The sequence below is a fragment of the Solea solea genome, chromosome 3 (genome assembly GCF_958295425.1).
Source record: "Solea solea chromosome 3, fSolSol10.1, whole genome shotgun sequence".
NCBI classification, from domain to species: domain Eukaryota; kingdom Metazoa; phylum Chordata; class Actinopteri; order Pleuronectiformes; family Soleidae; genus Solea; species Solea solea.
In genome coordinates this window covers 344,764-372,204 of record NC_081136.1, presented here as the reverse complement: position 1 = coordinate 372,204, position 27,441 = coordinate 344,764, and the positions used below count along the sequence as shown (strand labels likewise).

General features: G+C 42.9%; 2 protein-coding genes across 7 annotated transcripts in view; both read left to right on the top strand.

The window, feature by feature from the left end:
• Positions 1 to 66: 66 nt before the first annotated feature.
• mybpc1 (myosin binding protein C1) lies at positions 67 to 21,289 on the top strand. Of its 6 annotated transcripts, none has more exons than XM_058623832.1 (31): positions 67 to 157; positions 3,226 to 3,252; positions 4,193 to 4,264; positions 6,952 to 6,993; positions 7,477 to 7,518; positions 8,015 to 8,125; positions 8,557 to 8,705; positions 8,813 to 8,930; positions 9,017 to 9,068; positions 9,619 to 9,672; positions 11,487 to 11,650; positions 11,732 to 11,864; positions 13,143 to 13,151; positions 13,408 to 13,532; positions 13,629 to 13,734; positions 13,826 to 13,992; positions 14,089 to 14,254; positions 14,343 to 14,449; positions 14,534 to 14,670; positions 14,833 to 14,992; positions 15,093 to 15,197; positions 15,281 to 15,469; positions 15,832 to 15,966; positions 16,161 to 16,328; positions 16,418 to 16,506; positions 16,586 to 16,781; positions 16,914 to 17,053; positions 17,158 to 17,317; positions 17,718 to 17,854; positions 18,320 to 18,506; positions 20,990 to 21,289. In XM_058623832.1, exons 1-31 carry the CDS (start codon positions 136 to 138, stop codon positions 21,085 to 21,087), a joined length of 3,567 nt encoding a protein of 1,188 aa, XP_058479815.1. In that variant the 5' UTR covers positions 67 to 135; the 3' UTR covers positions 21,088 to 21,289. The 6 variants fall into 6 exon arrangements, with proteins under 6 accessions (XP_058479815.1, XP_058479814.1, XP_058479818.1 ...); XM_058623831.1 differs by having other exon boundaries at positions 9,616 to 9,672; XM_058623835.1 differs by lacking the exon at positions 13,143 to 13,151 and adding an exon at positions 19,648 to 19,685 and having other exon boundaries at positions 9,616 to 9,672; positions 20,990 to 21,077.
• Positions 21,290 to 22,325: 1,036 nt separating this feature from the next.
• chpt1 (choline phosphotransferase 1) overlaps positions 22,326 to 27,441 on the top strand; it is a 5,173-nt gene continuing 57 nt past the window's right edge. The window contains exons 1-8 of the mRNA XM_058625943.1: positions 22,326 to 22,776; positions 24,388 to 24,535; positions 24,616 to 24,757; positions 24,875 to 24,959; positions 25,506 to 25,637; positions 25,732 to 25,890; positions 25,973 to 26,098; positions 27,009 to 27,441. The exon at positions 27,009 to 27,441 is cut by the window's right edge and continues 57 nt beyond it. Of these exons, the coding sequence (XP_058481926.1) occupies positions 22,537 to 22,776; positions 24,388 to 24,535; positions 24,616 to 24,757; positions 24,875 to 24,959; positions 25,506 to 25,637; positions 25,732 to 25,890; positions 25,973 to 26,098; positions 27,009 to 27,128 (1,152 nt within the window). The 5' untranslated portion in view covers positions 22,326 to 22,536 and the 3' untranslated portion in view covers positions 27,129 to 27,441. The remainder of the gene's footprint in view (positions 22,777 to 24,387; positions 24,536 to 24,615; positions 24,758 to 24,874; positions 24,960 to 25,505; positions 25,638 to 25,731; positions 25,891 to 25,972; positions 26,099 to 27,008) is intronic.

Below are 27,441 nucleotides of genomic sequence, written 5' to 3'. Positions count from 1 at the left end.
TCATCATCATCACCACCATCATCTCTCTCTCCCTCTTGGACTGAGCGGACTCCCAAACCGAAGCTGTCCTCCCACAACAGTCCACTGTCCTGCACCTTTTGACTCCCTGACGCTTTTCTTGGGACACGGCTCAAGATGCCAGAGCCCACAAAGAAAGGTAGGAGTGTTGACCGAGAAGATGTTTGGATTCACTGACTTTTCATGTTGCATGACCACGAGTCTGTGATTAAAGTTGAAGCTTGGTGCAGGAGCTCCATCACTTGTTCACACCACTCCTCAGTGTTGTTGTGTTACTGGTGTGTGTGTCTGTGTGTGTGTGTGTGTGTGTGTGTGTGTGTGTGTGTGTGTGTGTGTGTGTGCATCCTGAGCAGCAACACAAGATCTGAGGTTCATGCACGGATGCTATCGTTGCTCTGCGGTTGCCAGATCTGATAGGTGTGGTCTGGGTGTTACAACTGGCGAGAAGCGCGAAGATGAAGCACAGCGGAGGAATGTTGATGAGTGAACATCCATGAAGGATGATGCAGTTCAGACAGACTGGGCCAGGCTTGGTCCCCTCAGACCAGCTCTCCACCCATCATTCCAATCCACATTTAACCCCCCGGCCCCGCCCTCATGTTCTCCACACCATCATCATGTCCATCAACAGTCCTGTTTAATCTGGTCCTGTCTGTCGTCTGGCATTAGGATATGGTATCACCCACTTTTTTGTTTTGGTTTGCTGATGAGTGACACACCCATGTAGAGAACACAGAACATCTGACCTTTACCCTAACTGAAAAAGATGAACTCTGTGCTGATGTTTAAAGAATCCAGACATCTGGAACAAACTGCTCTGATCCACTACTTTACGTCTTGTGTTGCATCATCAAGAAAGTTTGGGAAGTTGTAAGAGGGTTAGGAGAAAAGAGTGAGTGATGAGTGAGTGATGAGTGAGTGATGAGTGTGTGATGAGTGTGTGATGAGTGAGTGATGAGTGAGTGATGAGTGTGTGATGAGTGTGTGATGAGTGTGTGATGAGTGTGTGATGAGTGTGTGATGAGTGTGTGTGAGTGCACGTCCCAAAGCGATGGTCCGCGACCATAAACATCTCTGATCCCCTCAGAGACAAAGCGACAGAGAGAAATAGAAGCAGCAGATTCCAGCCTGCTGCAAACACTGCCCAGAAATAGCTGCACAGCCCAGAGAAGCAGATATATGAGGGTAGAAAAGTATTGTTCTTTAAGTCTGAACAGCTGAAGAGGAGGAAGCCAGCACTGTTGTTTTAGACACCGCGCTCTCAGGCCTTAAAAAGTCCCAACAAGAGATGACGACATGGCTGAGTGGCTTGGAGATCTCTTGGGACTGAGATTCTTGTCCCTGGAATAGTTCAGAATGAGTGCACTTTTAATCCCTATCCCTTGTTCCCTGCCATCTCCACCCCCCCCACACACACACACAGCTCTCCTGTGCCACACGCCAAAAACAGACCCCTCCCCGTTACCGTCCATTTAAGACAGATCACGCAGAGGTCGCCCATCAAATGTCTGAGCCTTTGCCCAGAGGGCGTGTGATACTGTCCTCACTGCGTCTTCACCGTCCATCACACTCCTTGGGTTCTGTCCTCTGACACTGTTACAGATTCCTCCTCATCAATCACACAGCGCAGAATACAAAGAGAAAGTCCTGTCAGCAGCTCATTGTCACCTCAGTGACGCTTCAGAGCTTATTTAAGTTCCATGTTATGATATTTTTCCAACCACAACTGCAATAAACAAGTGTCAATCTAAAACACAGAACGAGGGCTCATCTGGATGAAAGTAATAATAATCTATACTTGGAAAGAAGAAGCCGTCTGCAGTTTGGCTCTTGCTGGAGCCTGAGTGAGCCCCTCTGTCTGCGAGCCAGCAGAGCAACAGCTGAACATACCTGCCGCTCTGTCAGCTGCACTGGGTCCTCCGAGGTAAAACAAAACCTTTCTCCACCCTCATTATCTCAGCGGTGATGAGACACAGAACCAGCGAGGCTCATTCTCGGGTGCATGATGTGACCCTCCAGGATTGTGGCCCGGTGGCCAGCAGCACATTGTTCTGCAGTGAAGTGAGACAGCAGCTAATTCTGACAAAGGAATGCTCACGGGAATCGTTACGAACCAAGGAACCAGGAACCAGGAACCAGGAGCCAGGAGCCAGGAGCCAGGAGCCAGGAGCCAGGAGCCAAGACAAGAGGGGAGGAAATGGAGGGTAAAAATGGTCAATGCTCATAGACGGAGTGAGGTTTCCATGTCCCCACCGACAACATGGAAACATCAGAGGAGAGAAACAGCTTTTCTCTAAAGCCAGACATGCTTCAGAATGACTGCTAATGTTCTCAATGTTCTTCACTCAAACACACACACACACACACACACACACCAGAGAACGTGGTTCTGAACACTGAAGTCTTTTTCCTCTGATCTGAGATATTTTAACAACTGTTCAAACTAATATTTAATCATCCAATAAGACGGCAGCAGTTCAATGCAAGTCAAGACGTGGGGAAGAAACCTGATTGAAGTGACTTTGATGGTGGCGTGGTTGTTGGTTGTTGGTTGTTGGTGGTCTGAATACTTCAGGATTACAGAGAATGGTCAGAAGAAGAGCAAACACCCGGCGAGGAGAATAGCCCGGCTGCTGTGAGATAGAAAGGTCACAGTAATTCACACCATTCAACATTGATGCACTCGGTCCACTCGGACACATCCTGACCGTCCTCAATAGCATCACTCTGAAAGTAAAGAGTTTCCCTCTCACCTACTGATCTTCATATCACCTACGAATTCACAAACATTTGTGATCTAGTCTCCAGTTATGTTGCAGCCTTTGTTTCCAGGTGAGGATTCAACTGTTTGAAGAACCCTTGTAGGATTGCTTCCTCTGGGTCCAAGGCCCAGAAACAAAGCCACGTCTATCAGCCATAAATCTGCCCACCTGGCAGTACTTGTCTGAAGCTCTCATGTGTTTGACCTCTGGATGCTCCATGTGCCATTAACCCACTAATAACAAAATGGATGCTTTGATCTGCTGAGGTCCTGTAGTGAGCGTCTTCCACCCAAACAATAGTTCCTTAAGTCTAGACGAGGCAGAGGGCAAAGCACTGAAGGATTAGTGCTGAATCAATAAAGTGAACGACTGTGTTGATTACATCAGAACCACATGACAACAGATCTTGATGTGCTGTTTGACTCTGATTTCTATCTCTCTTTAGATGAGATGCCCAACGGCCAGCCAGAAGGTCAGTGAACGACCACACACACACCCAGTCTTCTTCACGGATTGTATCTCCACATAAAACTATCAACAGGTTACTCAGAACTGCAGATCATCGTTTAATAATAAGACAAAGACAAAGTCATCGTGAACTGAACACGTCTTTGAGCTCCAGAGTGAGCTGCAGTGACAGTGTCGCTAACATTCCACTCGCTGCTCAGCTGATCCTTCCGTGTTGATTCAGCTGACGTTACCCCCCCCCCCCCACACACACACACACACACACACCGGGCTTTGACCTTGGAGCTGCAGCATCTTGAGGTCTTTTTAGGATGAGACTAAAAATGCTGCATAAATAAACTCAAAGATGCCATTCAAACCGTCATGGTGGTTTCATTATATAATAATAAGCAGTTATCAACAATAGAATAATCCTTATTGTGTTATTAATAAATGAAATAATGTACAAAGACAAACAGAGATGTGTCCATTCTTCCAGGTAGTATCACCATGTAATATATAATATATAATATATATAGAAAGAAGAATTTAAATCATAATGGACACACAATAATGTCTGACAAATTATCGACAGTTAACAAAAACCCAACACTGAATGGTATGATCCAGGCTTTAGTCCTGATAGAATCTCTTTAACGCGCTGTGTTTATGAATAACAGCGATTTCTGCAGAAACTTCTAATTCAGCCTCATTTTGAAATATTAACATTATAGATGAAAAATATAATATAGATTATAAACTAAAGGTTTTATTCCCTGTGAGTTATCTGTTTATATGAACGGTGAGAATGGTCCTGTACAGTGTGACATGTTGTGAACGCAGGTGTGTGTGTGTGTTTGTTTGTGTGTCTGTCTGTGAGACTGACAGACGCAGTGTAGAAGCTGAAGCTTTGTGCTTATTAAAAGCAGCTCTTCCATCCACCACTATGTTTGTCACATGCTCAGAAAGTGTTGCCCCAGACAGTAACGGTGCTCCGCCCCCTCCTGAGATTACCTTGGAGGTTTCTCCACCACCAGGTGGGTAAACCGTGATGGACGTGCCCCCCAACCCACTCTCTACAGAACGTTTAGGTCTTTCCATCACACTCACATCACTGGTTTGTTTGGAGTGCGTCATCACGGTTTTTTGTACTCAATTCACTCTGCGAGGCCTGAAAGTGCACTTTTCTTGTGAAGGTATGATTGTTAAATACACCTTTAGGTTCACTGGGTTATGTTTCAATATGCCACCCCACTGCTCGACTGTATATGTGCTGCCCTGGGTCTTAGTGCCGTCTCTAACTGCTCTGATGTATTTGTGTGAGTTAATACAACGAAGGGATTGAGGACGTTGGGATTTACTGATTGTTCAAATGAAAATACGGAGCACTAACAGTGATATAAAACAAAGTCAAGGATTACGAGTACGAATAACTTTGATGGAAAAGCTTCTTGTGTAGAGATCAGCTGTTCTTCTTGTTCTTTGATGATAATGGATATGAATCTTTGGACTCTGAGCTGTTGCAATCAGATCATAACCTTGTTATGAGCCTTTTCAATACAATTTACACCACATTATTGATCATTAATAAGGGAAATAACTGGCAGATGAATTGATAATTGTTTTTATATTGAGCTGTTTTGATTTGAATTGTAATAATATATTCAGTAAATCCAAACCTCTTCGATGTCTTTCAGTCAAGATATCGTATGACCAGAAAGACAACCAATCAACAGAGACAACATGGAGATGCAGCTCATTTCTGAAATAAAGAGTACAAATATTATTGAGAATTGTGGCTTTCTGGTCATGATATCCACCTCACTTAAGCAGCAACTGTCTTGCCTGTAATGCTTGCTGCTCCAGCCTGGCACTTTGTCTGATGTACAGAAGCAGTAGCAGAGGTGAAAGAGCCAGTAGAGACTGTTGGGGAGAAACCAGAGCCCTCAGAGCCTGAGCCGTTACAGGCTGTGGCAGCTCCACAACACAGTCCCCCCACTGAGAATGGCTCAAACCAACCACAGCCTGGTGACACTCAGGCCAAAGAGCAAACAGAGTCTGCTAACTCTGCAGTAAAGGGAGAGGGCCCTCGCTCTCCCCTACCAGTTGGTAAGTATTCTATCTCCCAGGTCTCCCCTTGTGTAAATGCATGTTTTTATCCCTCCAGCAAATCAGTCATAAACCCTGAATATCTTCACGATGGCTCAGCAGCTTTGCAAAACGGGCCATTTTTATCCTACAAGACCGAAAAGTCGGATTAATTTGCAGAAGAAAGCTGAAAAATAACTTCTACTTCCCAGCTCTCACTGACCAGAGGCCAGCATTGATCTGACCTCAAAGAAATGCACCTGTGCTGGCCACGTGTCTTCCAACTTCCTCCAAACGCGTTTTGCGTGTTTTTTTGTTGAATCTGAGGACGCATTTGGGACAGATTGGGAGTATTTAACATAATCTGCACGTTTGCATCACCCAGGACAGACGTTAATGAGAGGACTGAATGCAGTCCAAGTCACACAAAGTTTAAAGTCTTCTATTTCCTATGATTCATGCAGAGCTACAGTAGAGTGGTCGTGCCTTTGTTAAGGCAGATTGAGAAACTTGGATTAGCACATAAAATAATCTTTTTTTGTCAGAAAAATACATTGGTGCAGTCAAATTCCTTGAATGTCAAGGTCCAGTAAAGGTCCTGTCTGGCATGTGATCCACGGCCTTGTCGGTCTGTCGGTCTTGTGTCTTGTTGGCCTGCCGGTGACGGAGCTTTTTGATAGGTGGGTCTATTTGTCAATGACATGTTTATTGCAGATGATGATGTGACAGCCAGTACCCAGTTCCCAACACCCCAAGCAGGTTGGTACCATTAACAACTCTACTACTTCCTCATTCCTCTTCGTATTCGGTTGCAATTGCAATGGAGCGCGAAGCATGAGCTGAGGTCAAATCAATGGCCGTCAATCTGGGAGAGCTTTGAGAAAGTATTCACAGGCTACGTAATGTTGTGTCCGGCAGGTTTTCATGTTTTAGTTTTTAACAGCTGAAGACGTTTGTTGGTGTTAAATCTGTAAATATTCTACATGTAGTAAACGTGTGATTTCTACATGCAAAATACCTCCTAGAAGCACATCAGCCTTTATTTACATATCTGAAATAAAGGCAAGAATGTGTGGATATGTCACATGTATATATTCTGAATAAATACATGGATGATTTTGACGTGTTTACGCATAATAATGCACTCAACTGCTTATTATTTGAATAATTGAACAAGCTTGCGTGGCTATTAAAAGGAAACTATTGAATATGTCTGTCACTTTGTGACCAATGAAAATGAAAAGGTTGTCCTCGCAGGTATCAAGCTGCCCTTTTCTCTCTCTACCTACTTTAAAACACACTCTGGATTACTTCTTAGTTGTTTACATACATGTCAAGTGTGTAATATTGGCAGAAATGTAATACACTGCCCTTAAGAGTGTCCTCACTTTAATATGAAATGGTTTGGTTTTTGTTGTCTTGACGTTTATAAAGTTAAACACAGGCTTCCTCCTAAAGTGAAAGTGTCCTACACAAAGACAAAGGACATCCCAGTTTCCCAACACGCTTGTGAAAGGGTCGGGTGATGATATTATGATATTATATTATGCTAATATGCAGTGTTGCCATTAGATGTCACTGGTTCTGACGCAGCTTATCTCCATTAATTTCAATGATAACTGTGCTTTCTTCACAGAGGACGCCAGTCCACAGAAGAAAGTCTCGGTTGATCTGCATAGTAAGAGCCCTCTGTTAAATCCTTCCACCATTTTAGTGCCAAACAATAAGTTGCTCACTCTAAATGGGAATGACCCACTGTCTGAACACAGAATTTTGGTTTTCAGCACAAGGACCTGACGGTGTTCCACTTTCCCTTTCTAACACATTAATCTACACCCATTAATGGACTGGTGCCATTCTTTTCAATTTCCATTTGAATTATTATACAAATGTTGTGTTTTTGTTTTCTGTACACATAAATCACCATTTATGTGAGTACATTTGGAATTCTGGTCTGTCACATCTAAGTGATCACCAATCAGTGTTCAATCAATATCAATCAAAATTGAGTCTGAACCATAAAAGAGCGTTTGATTCAGAATTCCTTGGGCCTAAGCTTGGAAGTCTTTAATCGCTTGCTGGTGAGTGTGTGCTTGCTTCAGTGGACTTTACAGTACTATTCCTTACAATATGCTGTGAATTTCTCTCTGTCTTTGTTCAGATGATAGCGCCTCTCAGTCATCCAGGGGGAGAAAAGACTCAGGTAATCAAGTGACAGTCGAAATGTTAACGTGTTCACCTTTTTCATCTTTTCCCTACATACAGTATCTGGTCAAATCAATCCTTGCACAGCAGCTGTCCAGGTATTCTGAAGAGTGTTTTACTTCTATAATGTCAAAGTGAAAGTGGAATTAATTCACATTCACACCTCCAGGATCGCACAGAAGAGCGGAGCATCATGGGTTCACAAACACAACTTTTCATTGCACATCCAAGTTTGCTAAAAATGTCCCAAAAACATGACCTGCAGAACCTTTTCTGCATTTCATTATTGTCCGTTTCATGCTTTCCATGTTGCAAAGAGCTTAAAATCTGCTGCTGTATGTGGAGCGAATGCTGAGAGTGAGGACATGTGCGTCTTTTTGTCTTCCTGTGTATCTTTGCGAAATGTGAAACGAGGGTGTTGTGAATTCCTTCATATTCTTACACAGTGATGATGTCGATCTTTGTGTCATATAACTGTTTTCCTGAATGACCAGTGTGGTCTCTGGGAGAGGGCCAGAACCCAGAGGACCTGGACAAGCCCGTTGACACTCCACCACTGTCCATACTGCTGATAGAGAAACCTCAAAGTGGCTCCATCCCCGTTGGTGAGTCATGGTACAAATAATAAGTATTAATAAGTACATTCAAAAGGAAACAATAGAGAAAATTCCCCTCACTAATATGTCAGATGTGGCTAAAAGCAGCCTTGGCAACACAAGAAACCATTAAGTCAACGAGCTGTCTCCATGTCCACAGTAAAAGTGACCTTGGAAACATTAGCCACCATAAACTCCAGGTCATAAAAGACAGTTATTATCTCTGTTCAGTGCAATATCTCAGGGATATCTTGAAGGAATCCTTTCAAATTCGGCACAAACATTCACTTGGACTCGATGACGACCTGAAAGTCCAAGATCAAGGTCATGGTGGCCTCAATCAGTTTGGAGAAATGTAACTTTAACTGTTGATCGTCTGAAAGTATACTTGTTATTAATGTGACTGATTATTTATGTTGTACTACTTTCTGTGTCCAAAGGTGGAGACATCACCTTTGTTGCCAAGGTGGAGGCCAAAGATCTCCTCCGCAAACCCACGGTCAAGTGGTTCAAAGGAAAATGGATGGATCTGGCCAGCAAAACTGGGAAGCACCTCCAGCTGAAAGAGACTTTTGACCGATTAACTAAGGTACAGCAGTGCAGCGAGGCACAGATCGTCAAGCTCCGCCTTCTGTCATGCTTCATTACATACAGTACATACATACATACTTCATGTGAATGTTCGTCCCCTGGCAGGTCCACACTTTTGAGATGCACATTATCAAGGCTAAAGACAACTACGCTGGGAATTACAGGTGTGAGGTCAACTACAAGGACAAGTTTGACAGCTGTTCCTTTGACTTGGAAGTCAGAGGTTTGTCAAAGCAGCGTCGCTCATGATATCAACAATCGCAGTATAAAATGGCACAAAATGCAGAGCAGTGTGTTGCTGTCTTACAGAGGCTGGACAAGGCTCGCAGAATATTGACATACGATCAGCTTTCAAAAGAAGGTAATACACAAGAATGTGATGTGACTGCAAGACAAGTGGACAGCAGCCATTTTGAATACAGTATTTTCACAGTATTTCCTTATAAATACTGACATCTAACAATCTGTCAGTACTCATAAATAGACCTGAAATATAGAGAAAAGTAGAATCATTTCATTGGTTGTAATGTCATTAACCTTTTACAATCAACAGCTGACTCCATGTGGAATTAAAGGCCAACACTTGCATTTTTAGAATTCCTTACAAACAATGGGAGGCAACACAAAGCGTTATCACAATGTTGTTGCTCAGTGATGTTGCCACAACATTCATGGGACATCTCTTGATAACGACTTACACAAACCACCTCATGTCGCGCTTTTATTCTGTAAAGGCAAAAAAAAGGGGGGGGGGGGGGATTTTGTGTAAGCATCAATCAATCACGTTAGCGTGCGGCTAACGTGATTGATTGACGTCAGAGTCTTTGGCTTTGTGTTGCTCTGTTAGCATTGTTTTATAGTGACATTTTCTGATTAAATCTCTATTAATCTCTCCTTGTTAACAACAGCAGTGAAGGACAAGAAGATGCAGGGGAGCTTGACTTTAGTGGTCTCCTTAAACATAGGTGAGAATCACATCCCAACACCAATGGATTTTGGTCTCTTCACAATCTTTAGGCCACTTTTTTTTGGATGTGCTTCGTTTGCTTCTTTCAAATCTTTTGTGAATTTGATTTGTGGCAAGCACATGTCTGCATCAAGAGTACATGATGCTACGACAGGGGTTTTCAAAGTCTGACATGGTCGGGCACTCACTTACACAAAACTACTGCATACTGCAAAGATATTTATTTAGGATTTGGCAAAGTGACTTCATTATCGCCACTTCCTGTCTATGACTGACTTTGAAATCATTTTGAAATCATCTTCTGCAGTTTGAAAACCTCTGTGCTGGTTCAAAACAAACACCATAATGCATATTTGCATATTTGAGATGATACAGTGCAGCGTATAAGTGTGAGCACTAAAGGATGCAGACGGCTGCCAAAAATATCCATTTATTTTGGGCTTGTCTCTTTTTCTCCCCTCCATATATTCAGAAATCAAAGGTTAGTACAGCGAAAACCATATAGGTTTTAAAACGATTAGACCTTACTGCGGGTGAGTATGTAATCCTGTAGAGTCCCCAGCATGACTGTAGATTTAGGAGCGAGAGTAAGAGTGTTGGCCTTCTGTAGTACGGTAACACTTCATTTGAAGGCAGCATTCCTAAACGCTCTGTCAGCAATCAGTGATGATGGAAATGGGCTTTGCATCATAAACAGCCTGAGGTGACTGCTTTACATCGACTTGTAAAAGTCACCCTTTATGAGGCAAAGACCACCATTTTGGATCATTAAGGATGTGCTCGTGGGCCACTGAGAAATGATGCCGTAAAATAGTGTTATCGCTACATTGTCGTTTTATTTCAATTTAGAAATATAAGACAAAAAACACCATGTTTATGTTTTTCGTAATTGCCTGAAAATAAACGGATGAGAAATACATGCAACAATATTGAATAATACTTTACGCTTTTCACCTGCAATCTTTCAGACATTTGAGTAAATGTCAACGAAAGACTGACTGAATGTTCTTTATATAAACTAATGTAAACTATGCACTCATATCCGGGGCGATGTCTCCTAACATCTCTGCTAACATCTCCTATAGTCACATAAATCATCTAACAGCGTCAGAGCATATTTCTGAAGTGATCACTCAAACCAACAGTAAACAAAGGGATGGGCCGGACAATAAAGTGAAAAAAGTCATTTAAGTCGTTAAGGTTCAGCGGTTGAGTTCCGTTTGTGTCGCGTTTTCATGATTCTGGGGCTTCTCCTGGTGAAAGACTGTGTCACTAATGTGGTGTCGATTTTACAGATCACAAGATAGCACCAGACCGAGCCCCAGAGAATATAAAGAGAGCCAGACCCTGAACCAGAGGGGTGTTCAGAGTCAGACACAGTCAGGCTGAAGCCAGTCTAGTTCCCTCAGACGAACTCTCGTCTATCTTGAACAGTTCAGAGGAAACAGGGCGTACGTGCTTTAGAAAACAGGTTTAACCCTCAACAGCTCTAGATGGAGGAGAAAACACACCTGTGTTTAGTATCAATAGTGGTGCTACCCTGTCACTCCAGAGCCAGGATTAAAGCACAGCTCACTATGCCCATCCCTTTGTGTGACATGTCCCGAGGAACACTCTCAAAGCAACAGATTTAAAATGACTCATTGTTCCAGGAAACAAAATATGTTCAAGTAAAACTTTGCATCGCTGAGAAGGAAGTGGGAAATCTCCTACCTTTCACAGAGTTTAGTGGGCAGTTCCTCGGGACACGTCGCAAAACACCAGCCTGTGACTCCTTCCCTCACAATGTTCCTTCATATACGGCACCACTAGGGAGCCGAAACCAGATGACACTCCTGAGGTGGATGTGTGGGAGATCCTGAAGAACGCTCGGCCAGACCAGTACGAGAAGATCGCCTTCATGTACGGTATCACAGATCTGCGAGGTCTGCTCAAACGGTTGAAGAAGATCCCAAAAGAGGAGAAGAAGAGTGAAGGTAAATGAAGGAGAGTTTACTCCCAAACTGTCTTTCAATGCCGTTGCAAATGCTGTGAACTGAATTGTTGTCTTTTCTAAGCTTTTGCAAAGAAGCTTGAGCCCTCCTACCAGGTGGATAAAGGTGGGAAGATCCGCCTGGTGGTGGACCTCGCTGATCCCACTGTGGACCTAAAGTGGTACAAGAACGGACAAGAAATCAGACCCTCGCCCAAGTATGCAGTGACCTCTTCTTTTGTTCATCTTGTCTACTTCCTGTCAACACAGCACAAATGAAATTCATTTTATTTATCAAAAAGAAAATGCAACTCATTTGTGAAGATTTGAAGTATTCTGTGTTTTTCATTTTGTCAGCACTCAAAAGCACAATGGTTCACATGTTCTTCTCCACACACACATCAAAGTATACCGTGACCAGGTCAGCTTACATTAGAAATCATATGTGAACCATTGACAGCTGATGCCAGTGAACAAATAACAAGACCTCTACTCTAATGTGGCTCTCATCAGTTTCCATACAGTCTCATATTATAATCATTATGAGTTTACACGGCTGTGTGTGTTACATGACCACAGAGCTACATTTGGGTGTGAACGCAGTGTATAATAACTGTTGTACATGTCCTTCTTTGTGCAGGAAAAAGGTGGTACCTCCTTCACAGGTCTTTAACAGAGTCTGGCTTTGGAACAGATCAAATGTTACGTGAAAGGAGTCACATGTGATGACAAATTCACTTTGGCTCATGTTTCCTTCATTTTTCAACATGTGGACATTCTTAGTATGCACACAGCCAGCCTAGTTTCCTTCAGCAGTTGGTGGAGACCAAAACGGAGCTAAAAGAAAATCACATCGCCGCTTCTGCTCGCAATGGTAGAGTTTGGAACAACCTTTACATGCGGGGCGTGTAGACCATATATGATAGGACACATCAGGCCAGGGCAACATAGTGTTGCACACCAATAAATTCAACAAGGAATAAGAACACGGTGCATGGCTAACTGCTGTGCGCTGACATTATGTTTTATATTTTCTTATGTTTTTCCCTCTGTTGCCTAAACGTGATGATTGTTTATCAAACCATGGAGTGCAGTTTGTCTCGCTCCAAACTTTACCCCCAAGAAAGGTGCAGTACAGATGAGAGTAAATCATAACGTGCCAAACTGAACCGAACTGTGCTACTTAGAGCAAAGACTAAAATCTTCAACAATCAACATCAATGTTATAACTAACATTATGGGCATAAAGTCAGAATAGTGTTCAAAGCCATTCTACGTTAAAGCCATTTAGGAGGTTATTGCTGTTTTCTGGTTTTGGTCACCTGTGGCTCGTTCTCCAGGACACCGTGTTCTTGAGACCTCACTGTCTGCTGTAACACTTTTGCTGACTGTACCCATCCAGGCATGATGTCTCTCTGTCTTTGTCTGTTTGTCTGTAATGTCATGGTGCTGCTTCCTCTCTGTGGCCCTATTCTGGCTCCACTGCCGACCTTTAGTCAAAGGAAGTAAGTTCATTTGTAGTCAGTTCTGACTTCATCCTACCCTTACTGTCAAGTCCACTTTCCGTGCATGTGATGCATGTTTTCTGAACAATGATGACATGTTTGTTTTTTTCTAATGTAATTGGAATATTTTATCTTCTGTACTGTGATTGTTTATTGACCTCTCTCAAACCTTCTTCCCTATTAGAAATGCTTGATATCATATTGCCTAAGGTTTCCTTAGTCGGCCAGTGATGTAACTAATGGACTTACTGTTTAGGTATATTTTTGAGCATAAGGGCACACAAAGGATTATGGTCATCAACAACTGCTCCATGAACGATGATGCAGCCTATTGTGTAGCTGCAGGAGATGAGAAGTGCACCACAGAACTGTTTGTCAAAGGTATGTGGCAGGGTTCTGTTGACAGATGCTTTTTTTCTCAAACTCATCAAAAACTGACTTTCTTCTGTTTCTTCTTCTTCTCATCGTGTCTTACAGAGTTGCCAGTTAAGATAGTTAAAGGCATCGAGGCTGTGAAGACCACAGTGAACGAGAGGATCGAGCTCGAGTGCGAGGTTACAGAGGAAGGCGCTCAGGTCAAATGGTAAGAAGAAAAGAATGTTATTTAAAGGTGTATGATTATGTCAGAACACAGGAGCATTGCATTGATGACTGATGAGTGCTTCCTCCTACAGGATGAAGAATGGTGTTGAGGTTCCAACAGGAGTGCGCTCCAGATACCGAGTCAAATGTGAGGGAACCAAACACTTCTTGGTGATTGACGACGCCTCCAGAGAGGACACTGGGACATACTCCATAATGGCCTCTGGTGGCACATCTGAGGCTCGTGTACAGGTTGACTGTATGTAGAATGTTGACTTTTCTTTGAAATTGTTTTATAACTTAAAAATTGGAACTATAACATGCTCTATTATGATCTGCCAATGTGCTTCCTCAGTGAAACCACTGAAGATCTTCCAGGACCTGCAGAATATGACAGTGAAGCTGGGCCAGCCCTTTAAATTGCACTGTGAGATTTTTCCAGGCAACGTTCCAGGCCGTTGGTACAGGAATGGACAGCTGATCCAGCCCAACGACCGCATCAACATCATACACAGAAATAAGTATGTTGTCTCTGATCAACTCAGTCATTCAAAAGCAGTTTCTCAACCACATGATAAGTTAAGATGTGATATCAATTTGTTTTTTTAGGGTCCACCGCCTTGAAATTGAGTCCAGCTCTCTTCACGATGCAGGAGATTACACTTTTGTACCTGAGGGATATTCACAGAGCCTCGCTGCCAAAGTTCACATCATTGGTATGAACAAAAGCAACTTCCCTCAAATGGAAAATTTAAGAAAATCTCTCAATATTTTCTATCTTTTCTTAATTTTTTTTACAGACCCTCCACAAGTGCACTTGGACAGCTTGAATTTCCCAGACAACACTGTGACAATTGTGGCAGGAAACAAACTTCGCTTGGAGATACCCATCAGTGGAGAACCAGCGCCCAGAGTAGTGTGGATGAAGGGAGAACGAGTGAGTCTTAAACTCTGATTAAATATAAATCCGTGTTTTTTATTACTGTCGTCAAACTCCAGCAAAATCGGAAAACATGGGTACAAGTCGTTTGTAGAATCACAAAGCCTTCTATTATACTTCCTTTTGAAGGTTGATAGTCTTTCTGTCTCTTTGTCTCAGGTCATTCTTGAGACAGGCCACCGTGTCCGAGCGGAAACATACCCCGATCACACCAGTCTGACGATTGAAGTCACAGAGAGGGAGGACACGGGGAACTATAAGATAGTGCTGCAGAATGAGGCTGGTGAGGCCACAGCCAGTGTCAAAATCAAGGTAGTAGGTAAGACATCGTGAGACTTCAATCTATAGAGCACAAAGAACTGTTAAAAAAAAAAAAAGGTGTTTTTTGTACTCTCAATAAAATGTTGCGTTGCCCGCAGACATTCCTGATCCTCCAGAGGCTCCATTGGTCCCAGTGATCGGAGGTGACTGGTGTTCTATGACATGGGAACCACCAAAATATGACGGGAGTTCACCAATATTAGGTCATTATTATGTCTTATTTATTACCACAGTTTAAATGGAAGTGTTGGTTTTACATGCAAAGCTCTCTGATCCTTTGGTACAGGTTACTTTATCGAGAGAAAAAAGAAACAGAGCTCCAGGTGGATGAGACTGAACTTTGACCTGATCAAAGAAACCTCATTCGAACCCAAGAAGATGATTGAAGGCGTGCCATATGAAGTGCGGATCTTTGCGGTTAATGCCATTGGTGTTTCCAAGCCCAGCGAACCATCCAAAGCCTTTACTCCTCTTGGTGAGTAACCTAGTGTCTCCTAGTGTCTGTGATTTGACCCTGGTACCCGGGCAACACAGCTGTTCCTACACGGGCCCCACCATCCCAAGCATTCTGACTGGGACATGCAGTGGCTTTAGAGGATCTTAAATATGTCTTTATAATCGCTGCCAAATAATCTGTGGATTAGAGGTTCAGGAGCACAGTTCTTTTGGGAAGAGGGTCAATAGAAGACAGCAAGCATGGGGACCAATGAGATCTGATAGGGAGGTTGATGAGAGAGAGGACTCTTGTGCTCATGTGCTAGTGATTTACCAAAATGGATGTTTTCTGATCTTCACTTTCATTGTTGGTAATTAAAACTGTGATCTCTGACCACTCAGCTGTGACCAGTGAGCCCACTATGTTGGCTGTGGACGATGTGACCGACACCACCGTTACTGTTAAGTGGCGCCCTCCAGAAACTATTGGCGCAGCTGGTCTGGACGGATACCTGGTGGAGTACTGCATAGAAGGAAGTGAGTCAATTACCAAGCCAAGAAAAGCCCTTGAGACGCAGCCACAGACAATAACACCTACAAAAAAGTTCTGTCAGTTGTGATCACAGACAATTCAGTGTTCTCACATCATCTGGTTGTTGCTACAAATCTAGTCTTGTATACAAACCAAGCAAATGTGACAACTGAACAACTGGACTGTTGTTTTCCTACAGCTGATGAATGGATATCCTCTAACAAAGAGCTGACAGAGAAAACAAAGCACACCATCAGTGGTCTGACTCCAGGGTCTAAAATCTTAATTCGTGTCAAGGCTGTCAATGCTGCTGGAGAGAGCACTCCGCGGACCCTTCAGCACTCTGTCATGGTCAAAGAGGTTATTGGTGAGCTGTGACATCTTTGTCATGTGTTGTGTATTATGCCGCGACCAGAAACATCCTTCTGTAACGTACCTTCTGATCCATCTCGGCAGAACCACCCAAGATCCGTGTGCCACGACACCTGAAGCAGACGTACACTCGTAGAGTTGGAGAAGCGGTCAACCTTGTGGTGCCATTCATGGTAAATCTTCCAACTCCATCGTTCTGTTGTGTCTTGGTGTAGAATAATTCACCCATGCTGATCGGCGTGATGTTTGTAGGGCAAACCCAGGCCAAAAGTCAACTGGTTGAAGGACGGTAACCCCATCGAGCCGACCCACGTCAGCATCCGTAACACAGACTGCGACAGCATCATCTTCATCCGTAAGGCAGAGCGCAGCCACTCTGGGAAGTACGAGATGACAGTGCAGGTTGAAAACCATGTGGACACAGCAATCCTTGACATACAGATTGTAGGTGAGAAAATGGACCATGTTCTTGAACATAATGACGGTTATACCAGCACTACTTTTCACTACTGATTCTACCAATACTACTACATCAAATGATAGCAAACTGTGAGCTCACTGTCCTTTCACTGACTGTTAGATCTACCTGGACCTCCCTTATGTGTGACGATTGAGGATGTATGGGGAGGAAATGTGGCTCTGGTCTGGACACCACCAAAGGATAGCGGCAATGCCCCAATAACAGGCTACACCATTCAAAAAGCAGACAAAAAGACCATGGTAAAAGATGGATTTATACTAATAGTGACCTTTTAGAGGGAACTTCCTGCTTACATTTGACTTCTCTACAGCATAAACACCACCTGCTTCACTCTGCCTTTCAGGAGTGGTTCACGTGCATTGAGCACTACCATCGCAACACCATCACCATTACAGAACTGGTGGTTGGGAACGAGTACTTCTTCAGGATCTTCTCCGAGAATATGTGCGGCCTGAGTGAAACCGCCACCCAAACAAAGAAAAGTGCCCTCATCGTCAAAGACGGTACAGCTGACTGTGGCGTGACTGTGTGGCTGTGAATGGTTGAGAGATAGGAGAATGTTCATTTGTTTACTATGACTGCATGGTACTTTTGGACTTATAATCTTATCATTTCTGATGGGGGAAAATGCTTCCAAAGCTTTTACTTTGGAACAAATCACACTGGTATTGCAGACTGAAACTGTCCATAAAGCATTTGTTTACTTTGCTGCCTTCTGCTTTTTTACCACTGGTACTGTCAGCCCTAAAGACACGACAGGCTCTTAAACATTTGTGTCTCAGTCTCAGCCGATGATAAATAAAGAACAATTGTCTTTCCCTCATCACTTAGGCAATTCCCTACATGATACCGCTCAACGTCAGTATCATGCACAACCCCATTCCTTTACCCTTCCCCCAACAGGCATGCAGCTGAAAATGCCCGAGTACAACGACCATGACTTCAAGGAGGCACCAAAGTTTACGCAGCCGCTGATCAACACTTTTGCCGTCGCTGGCTACAATACTACTCTCAACTGTAGTATCCGTGCCAATCCTAGGGTGAGTAGAAGAACAGCAGGCAAAAATGGTAAACGCTTAAACCTCACATTATACTGGGGTAATGAGGGACTTATTTTCCTCATAGTGTGCAAATTATAAACAATAAAAATACAGTGATATATGTACAGTTTGAATGGAAGAGTCCAGTTATTTTAAAAAACTATTGTTGTTAATTGTTATAGTATGCACTATTATCTCAATGGTAATTAGAGTATAGTAAGTAGTATAGTATAGTAATTATAGTATCAGTCACAGGTTAGTTGAACTTTTTAGTATCTAAAACAAATAAAGGGGTAAAATTATAACCCAAAACATTGGTTTTAAACTTTAATAAGAGTTTACTGATTACACTTTAAGGATAGAGACAACACAATAATCCGAGGTTATGAACATTTCAATGCTTTCTACAGTCTGTCTGCTGTATTAAGTTCTTTATAATGTTGACATTTCTGTGTCTGCCTGCAGCCCAGAGTGATGTGGATGAAGAATAAGATCATCATTGTTGACGACCCACGCTATCGCATGTTCAGCAACCAGGGCGTATGTACTCTAGAGATCAGAAAGCCCAGCCCCTACGATGGAGGCGTCTACACCTGCAAGGCCATCAACGATTTGGGAGAGGCCCAAGTGGAGTGCAAGCTGGAGGTCAAAGGTCAGTGTGTAGCGAGAGGCTAAAGCAGTGCGCCTACCTGGGTATCTGTCTACATCAGAACATGGTTTCCCAACGTTCCTTTTTTTTCTTTCTTTCTTAATTTCGTTGATCTTTTCATTAGTCACATCATACATTTAAAGCGTCTTTTTTGAGGATCTTTACTGAATCATCTTCATAGAAAGAAATAAGGAACCATTTCACATTTTACAATTACAGTCATAGTTAATCAGTAAAGAGTGTAAAAAAACAAAAAACCAAAGGCAACTTTAGGAAACCAACTCCACCAGGATATCGTTGTGTTTGAACTGTGTGTTACAGTCGACCAAATGGCTGACCATACAGGCGATGGACATGTAAGTATCTCGACTGGGTTGCACCAGACATTTGTAAATTCATTGCTGAGGTTTTTGAGTCTTTCTGACATTTGCAGAGCCCAATAGTCATAAAAGTGGTTTGCACCATCAAAACTTTATGGTAAATCTTCCAAATGACCTACAAAGGACTAAAGATTTAAATCAGATGCTAGGAGACCCAACATCAATCATATTTGCATGCATTAATAAATATTTGTGAATAAATGGAAAATAAATGATGAAGCTAACCTAGCAACTACAACTAAACTAACCAGATTTTCTGCACAATTCTTTTACTCTTTACTAAATGGGTCATATAGATTTTGGCAGGCTAATGCACAAACAGCTACTTCTTGCTGTAACTGGGTGCAAATATGAAGCAATAACAAAGTGTGTAATGTGTAATTAGATTATAACCAAGGTTCGAACTTATAAACATCTGGTGCAATGAGCTCCTGGTCAACCGTTTTCCAAAGAGATATAAATAATGACACCATGATAATCCACTCCATCAGCACATGTAAAGGTTTATCCCCCTGTGTTATCCAGCCATCATGTTCATCATCACAACACACCACATCAACACACCTCAGTAGACATAACGTATAGAGCTGTGATGTTTCTGTGTTGTATTATTTTATGTCTCCATCTTAAACTATTCTCCACAGATTCCAGTGTTAACTCCTCATATAAAAGAGTTCAGTAATAACCCGACAGAATTCCATGGTGAACACATATAACTCCATGTAAACATTGTGTTAACCCCTCTTCTTTTCTCTCTCCCCCAGTCCAAACTCAAGAATTGTGAATGTATGTTCTTAAAAAGGTAAGCTTTCATATGGTTTTGACATATGAAGCTTATGTCACTCATTATGTTAGTAACCTCGCTATTCTCAGTCAGTGAGACTGAAGCAGCTTCTCTTCGCCGAGAAAACAGGAACCGCAGAAATAAAACAGGACTTGCATGGCTGCTGTTTGCTAAATGATACCACAAAGAAACCCTTAGCTGGCTGACTTAAACCAACCGTGTTTGGAATGATTACATTGATATTGTGTGAACTTAAAGACTGTCATGTAACTTGAACCACAGAAAAGGTGAGTAAAAAGTGAACAAAGTTTCTCACTCAACTCAACAAACAAGCAAACTAACAAACAAACTGAGATCAAAACGAAACAAACTAACACTGGGTATGTTGTACGCGTTTGGAAATAGGATTGTGCTTGTTGCAATTGACTAAAGACATCATTCATCTGGATTATTGCACTATTTCAGAGCAATCAACTACGTCTTAGTTTCATCTGAGCACATACTCCTATAACTCCCTACTACACGAGCAGGTTAGCAGGTTTTAAACTACACAGCAATAACTAAAGACCATACAGCAAGACATTAAATTCTAATTCTAACACAAAAACACAATAGGTAAGGAATCAGGACACAACACAATCATTTAAAGGCACAGTGTGTAAAATTGAGTGTGTTGGAGGACCTACAGTATGGAAGTAAGAAACGTTTAGTTTAGTTTGTATTATTTATTGTAAAAAATAGGGATTCACTTTTCCGTGTCCAATATCTCATACCCAAGTATCTAATGACACTGATATTGGTCCGATACAGTCATTTTAGACCTTTTAAACTATGAAGCTGTTAATAACACATTATATCATAAATCATAAATAAACAGCCTACAACATGACTCAGCAAAAACGCCGTTGCTGTTTTTTATCCGTCCAGTATTGGACTGATGCTGACTATCATATACGAGCTCATCCCATAAAAACATGGTGATGCTAAATGGAGGCTTCCACAGAGCTGAGCTGATATAAACATGAAAGGCTCAGTCTGGAGTCATTTATTTATACAATCAGGGGATTGTACACGTTGAAAGAATAATCATTTTACACACTGCACCTTTAAAAATGTTTGCACTCTATATTCATATATGAGCTTCTCTCTTTTGACTCCCTGCCCAGAGCTGTGAACATCTTGCTTTGTTTGTTTTTGCTTCATCAGCCTGTTGCTCTTCCTCCTACTCCTCTCCTCTCCTTCCTCTTTCTGTTCTTCCTTCTTCACATTTTGTCTCTGTATCTCCCAACAATATGGTGAGAGTTTTTCCTCTCGTCCCCCAGGGGGGTTCACCTTCTACGAACTCATGCAACGTGGAGTGCCCCTAAATCTGATTGACAAGTACATGAGCGAGGCGAAGGTTGTGGAGCAGGAGAAGTAAAATTGGACAGAATGCAATGAGACATTTTTAGCTTTACGGACCTCTGCTGCTATTTGTGATCCTCTTCTCTCACCTACCGAGGTGGGCGGCCAGAAAGTGGACGGAGGCGTGGACGGTGGGACAGATAGAAGGGCGTGTGTGTCCCGGTCTGGGCTGCAGCATGCTTTTTACCATAGGGATAATAAAGCAAGTTGACTTCTTGGTCCGTCACCCTCTTGTGTTTTGAAAGACTGTCGGCTCAGATGCATGTCAGCAGTGTTTTGGTTCCAGCTTTACTAAGTTCATTTAGTGTGTAAAAAAAAACCAAAAAAAAAACATATACAAAGCACTTATACACAAACATCGACACACGTACAATAGTTCTTTTTGTTGAAGAACACATACGGGGGTGCATACTGCAAAGAAAAGTTTGGCGTTTGTATGGTGTTGCAGAACTATGTGGTAAAAAAACTGTGTTGAAGATTATTTTACATTTCTGTGTAAGTTATGTCAGATGTAGAGGTTTACACACACACACACAGTCCACTGCATGACACATTATGATTTTTGAATTCATATTGGACTTGATGCTAGACTGAGGCTCAGACATGTGTGCATGTCTTTACCTTTGTAATTATGGGAAAAATAAAAGAGTTCATGTCAAAAAATCTTTTGACAGAGTCATTCTTGGGGACAGTAATACGATCCAAAAACTTTACTTTTCTGATTCCAAACAGACAAAACCAACCAGAATCTGTTTTTATAGAAGTTGTATATGATAACTGATATTGACCTCATAAATATTGGTAAACAAGATCATAATTACTAGTTTCTATACATTATTGGGGCAGAGAAAATACATCAGCTTCAGTAAATATAATAGCACTTATGGGAAATCCATTGTTAATTAATTCCATGTTAATTAATGTGTGATATATTTTTTTTATTAAATTTGACAAAATGTTAGTTTGAGTAAAACATACCTGTTTGAGGTCTCGCGGTTTTCTTGAGGGTTAGTCTTGACTTGAGGGTTAGTCTAAAATACGGAATCTGTTTTAAAAACGCTGAAAACAGCTGTATAGAAACTAAAATCCTGTAAATAGCCACTAAAGTTGGTGTAAATAAATGGTATGTTTATTAATTGTGTGCCGATATAAATAATCTTTACAACAATTCTGAACATAAATCAAATCCCGCCTCTCAGTCCTCGTTTGAACTTCCCGGTACATCAGTCATATCATTCCCTTCCGGTCTCTCGCTTCCTGCCAAGACGTGACTCGGTGAGAAACGTACGAACTATCGACATCTTATGGTTCCGCCGTGGAAATGGCCTCGTTGGATTACTTAGCTCTAAACGCTAAATGAGTGTGTGTTGTTTGGGTTCGCCCGAGAGAAGATAGCCCCGGTGTGAATAACCTACACGGAGCTTGTTTACGGTCATCGGAGGAGTGACGAGGCAGAAAAGTAACTATGCCACATTTGGTGTGGCCGGAGCCGCTGTCAGCAGCTCAGCTGAAGCGGCTGGAGGAGCATAAATACAGCGCGTGTGGTCGCTCCCTGTTCGAGCCGCCGTGTCAGATCTACTGGAACTGGCTGGTCCAGCAGATTCCGACATGGGTCGCACCGAACACGCTGACTATTGTAGGACTGCTGGTCAACATCGTCTCTACGGTGGTGCTTGTTTATTATTGTCCCACGGCAACAGAGGAGGTGAGTACAGCCACCATGGCTAAAGTTCCTACACGTCAACGAGCCACTGTTGCGAAACACGCGTCCACAAGTTGTTTCAATGAAGGTTTTAGCAGCTATTCTGTTCAGTTTGGAGCTTCGTGTCTACGTTTATGTTAAAGAAACTCTAACGGGGTCACGTTGTCTGTTGAGAACCTGTTTGTTTTTATTATTCTCTTGTGTTTGTTCACGTGTTATAACCACGTACACGCGTGAATGCTTAAAACTGTCGCATTGTTAACGGGAGTCAGTAATCGTGGACATTTGACATCATCATCATCATCATCAGATTGTTGACTTCACCTTTTATTAGAGACGAGACTTTAGTAGAAGAACACGGGTTATTGGTAAATACAACAATCAGTACATGTGACCTACAATAATAATAATAATAATAACAAAAAGTATAATTGTGTAAATGTTTAATTTAATGTGGAATGACTGAAGATCCACCTCATATTTAGACCCAGCTATCAGCTGACCTGTGATCCACTTAACCTGTGTCTCCAGGTTCACTGTGTGTGTGTGGTTATCAGATGTACACCTTTGTTGCACCTGAGTCCACAGTCCATGCAGACGGCTGTTACTATCAAAGTCCATGAGTGCAGAGGCCTTTCAGCTTTCTCCTCAGATTATACAACAGGGCCCGAGGAACATCTGCCACATATCCTCTTTTATTTAAGGACTGTGAAAGATAAGAACGTTCATATGAACCCACTGCTACAGTGCAGAGACTCCTGAGACCACCAGACCTCCACCAGACCTCCTCCAGACCTCCTCCAGACCTCCACCAGTCTGTGAGCAGCAGGAGCTCCCAGTTCTCAGGACAGGGAAGAATTCTTGATTTCTGCAGCAAAACAGACTCTCTTTGTCTGTCACACACTGGCATTGTCACGGTGAACACAGTGTGTTGGCCACAGCGAGTGTCCAGATGGTCGCTAACCTCCACCCTAGTTGGAATCCCTCCTGACACACACACACACAGTGTAACTCATAAATACAGTTTGTTAGAACACGTTTTATAAGTGCAGTAGTTGCCGTCTGTCTCTGTTTCTATAGACACATGAATAAATAGTCCAAATGAGTGGGAAAGTGAGCAAGCAAGCCACTTTATTAGGTACACACGATGACTCCTAACGTGTGCTTTGATGAGTTGCACATTTCCAGATGTTCTTCATCACACTTTGTTTATAACGTGTGTTATAACTCAAGATTTGGTTGTGTGTAAAAAGCATAACTCAGACTTAAATGAGGTTTCTTCCTCGTTCTGAAGGCCAGTTTGAATTTCAGCAGGTCGTCTCCAGCGCGTGGACCTGCTGCCACGTGATTGGCTGTAATGTGTCAGAGATCAGTTGTACTCGCGTCGCTCTGCACTGAGTTAATTTGACTCTAAATGAACGTTTGTTTGTTGGCTCTGTGATGGACTGCTGACCCGTGTCCAGGGTGTACAGTACTGTGCTCTCTGCCCTTTGACAGCTGGAGTTGGCTCCAGTGACCTTTGACCCTCATGTGAAGGATACAGTGGTGGACGATGAATGGATGAATGGATGAATGGATGAATGTTGAGTAACAGAGCGTGTTGTTGCCTCTCAGGCTCCAGCGTGGGCCTTCTGTCTGAGCGCTCTGGGCCTGTTCATCTATCAGTCTCTGGACGCCATCGATGGGAAACAGGCTCGCAGGACAAACAGCAGCTCAGCTCTCGGGGAGCTCTTTGACCACGGCTGCGACGCCGTCTCCACAGGTGCTTGTCCGTCAATGTCGTGACATTTCATCTCGGGACATCGTTGTAACACAGACTGACTGTTTGCTGTTTGTTTGCAGTGTTTGTTGCCATTGGAACTTGCATCTCATGTGGAATTGGAAGATTCCCAGACTGGACGTTCTTCTGTGGGTTCATCGGGATGTTCATGTTCTTCTGCGCCCACTGGCAGACCTACGTGTCCGGCACCCTCCGCTTCGGCCTGTAAGTGGCTCGTGGTGTGGCGTTCACTGAGCTTTTCTGCGGTGGCTCCAGCTGACGCTCATCTGTCCTCTGTCTGTCCTCTGTCTGTCCTCTGTCTGTCCTCTGTCTGTGTCACAGGGTGGACGTCACAGAAGTGCAGTTCGCCATCATGATCATGTACCTGATGTCGGCGTTCGGTGGGCTGAGCCTTTGGCACACCATGGTGACCGAGCAGAGAATATTTTGTGCACACACCGTACACACGCGCACTCTCACTCTCTCACACTCACACACGCGCACTCTCACTCTCTCACACTCACACACACACACCCACACACACACACACACTGTCATTTCACCTGGAGATTCTTCTCCTTCACTTTTGACACGTTTACTAATCTCAAGTGCATCGTTTCCTAGTTTCCAGTCGTCGTCGTCCTTCTACACTTTAAAGTAGAATTTGTGTTTGACTTTCACTCTGTGCTGCCTTTGGAGGCTTGACTTAACATCACATGACAGAAGTGAGAAGGTAAATATGGTAGCTAAAGCCGTGGCCACAGGTCATCAACTGGACATGATCTGGCTCAAAAAGCTGATGATGTCACCTGCATCTTTTCTTTCTTTTCTTTTCTTTCTTTCTTTTCTTTCTTTGTTTGTTTGCTTTGCCTTCCCATCATGCTCAGCATGCCAGCAGCTTTCATTCAGCACCTTTGTGAGTTCTCTCCGCAGATTTCCCGTCACACTCATTTGACCTGCCGTGTTTCCGTAGTTGCCCGTCCTCGGCCTGAAGATGTACGTCTTCCCCATCGTGGGCATCATCGGCGGCGCACTCTACTCCTGCTACAACTACTTCTACGTCATTCTGAACGGAGGTGTTGGCAAAAATGGCTCCACTGTGGCTGTGAGTGAACGCACATTCACACGTTCATGTCAGTGTGTGTGTGTGTGACTGTGTGTGACTGTGTTGACGGATCATGAACCTTCCCGCCGTGTAGGACACCAGCGTGCTGAGTCCCGGTCTGCACATCGGCCTCATCCTCACCTTGGCCTTCATCATTTTTAAGAAGTCGTCGAGTCAGCTGTTTGAGGGTCACCCGTGTCTGTACCTGCTCACCTTCGGCATGGTCATCGCCAAGATTTCAAACAAGCTGGTGGTGAGTTTGTGGTTCCACTCGCTCTGTGTTTGTGTGACATGCAGCGATGTCGTCTGTGGTCACGTGTGCGTCTCTGTTGCAGGTCGCACACATGACCAAAAGTGAGCTGCACCTGCCCGACACGGCGTTCATCGGCCCCGGCCTCCTCTTCCTCAACCAGTACTTCAACAGCTTTGTGAACGAGTACGTCGTCCTCTGGGTCGCTCTGGTGAGTTTCATCTGGAAATGAAGCCGCACTGTGGGAGCCTGTGTGTGTGCATACAGCGGCAGAGCGGGGATGGGCGGGGACAAGAAGGTTTGAATTTGTTCTTTAGAAAATGAATTTATGAAACAAATAAAACACTTATTTGTTTCATAAATAAGTGTTTTTATTAACAGTGTTGTTGTTGTTTGTAAAATCAAACAACGACAACTTCACTGCTGCAACTGTTGCTGAGTCATTAGACAGAAAAACAACTCTCTCCACATTTGGATTCCAGCTGCAGCACAAACCTGTACGACAGGTAAACGTGGAGGATTCATATTTCATCTAATCAGAGGCTCTGCACCTGTGGTTCAAGGTTCAGTGAAACTTTCTCTGAGATAAATGTGACGACACAATGTCTGTTTGACTGCAGCTGCGTCACAAAGGTAACAACAATAACAGTAAATAAATGATAGATAATTAAAGATTCTCAAATTCCCACTTAAATCACACAAACATGGCTGTTGAATGAAAGCGTTGCACAGTTTGTACCAGGTGTCGACCAAGTCATTAAAAAGTGTATTTAATGACTTCATTTTAGGAATGATTTAAGGTTTGACCTCAATTTAACACGTTTCCTCAACTTCTGATGACATACAATTATTATTTCATGACATTTAAGATCAAATGAGATTGGTCAAAAAGTCATGGTAATAAATAGTAAGTGTGCATCATCAACACTATAAAGTATAAAAAGATAAGAAATGAATTATCATATTAACGTGCTGTAAAGGATTTCCACACTTACATGAACTAAAGTGAAAAATGAATGAAGAATATTTGTTAAAAATGTGGTTTAATGTGAGTATTGATGGCTGTACAGTCTAACAGCTCCATCAGACCCTTTTTTCTCTTCTCACCTGCGTCTCCTCAGGTTCTCTCTATCGTGGATCTAACTCGCTACTGTACGGGTGTGTGCCTCCAGATCGCCTCGCACCTGCGCATCCAGGTCTTCAGCATCACGCCGCAGACAAGCCACGCCCACAGCGACTGACAGCTTGCCCGGCGGGAGAAGGCGGGGGGAGGCGCGGACCTCTCCCCGCTCCTGGAAGCAGACGAGGACGACCTGAGCCACTGCAGCCTTGACAAAGTGACCACTTCACAGTAAAACTGCCTCTCTCTCACCACACGGTACAAGAAAACCAAAACAAAGAAAGGATATTAACAGAAATGTACCAATGTGTCATATTAAGCTATTAGAGTCTCCCTTCCATACATTTGAATTAGTGCATGTCAAAAACAGATTAAAAACTTTAAAAGTTAGAAACCAAAAGCTTGGGCAAATACTTTAAATTGAAATGATATTT

What these genes read in the sequence shown, in the direction of transcription:
- mybpc1 (XM_058623831.1), top strand. Translation starts at nt 136, where the DNA reads ATGCCAGAGCCCACAAAGAAAG. An exon ending in CAAAGCCTTTACTCCTCTTG is followed by an intron (nt 15,470 to 15,831) that starts GTGAGTAACCTA and finishes CTGACCACTCAG; the next exon opens with CTGTGACCAGTGAGCCCACT. An exon ending in GGAGTACTGCATAGAAGGAA is followed by an intron (nt 15,967 to 16,160) that starts GTGAGTCAATTA and finishes GTTTTCCTACAG; the next exon opens with CTGATGAATGGATATCCTCT.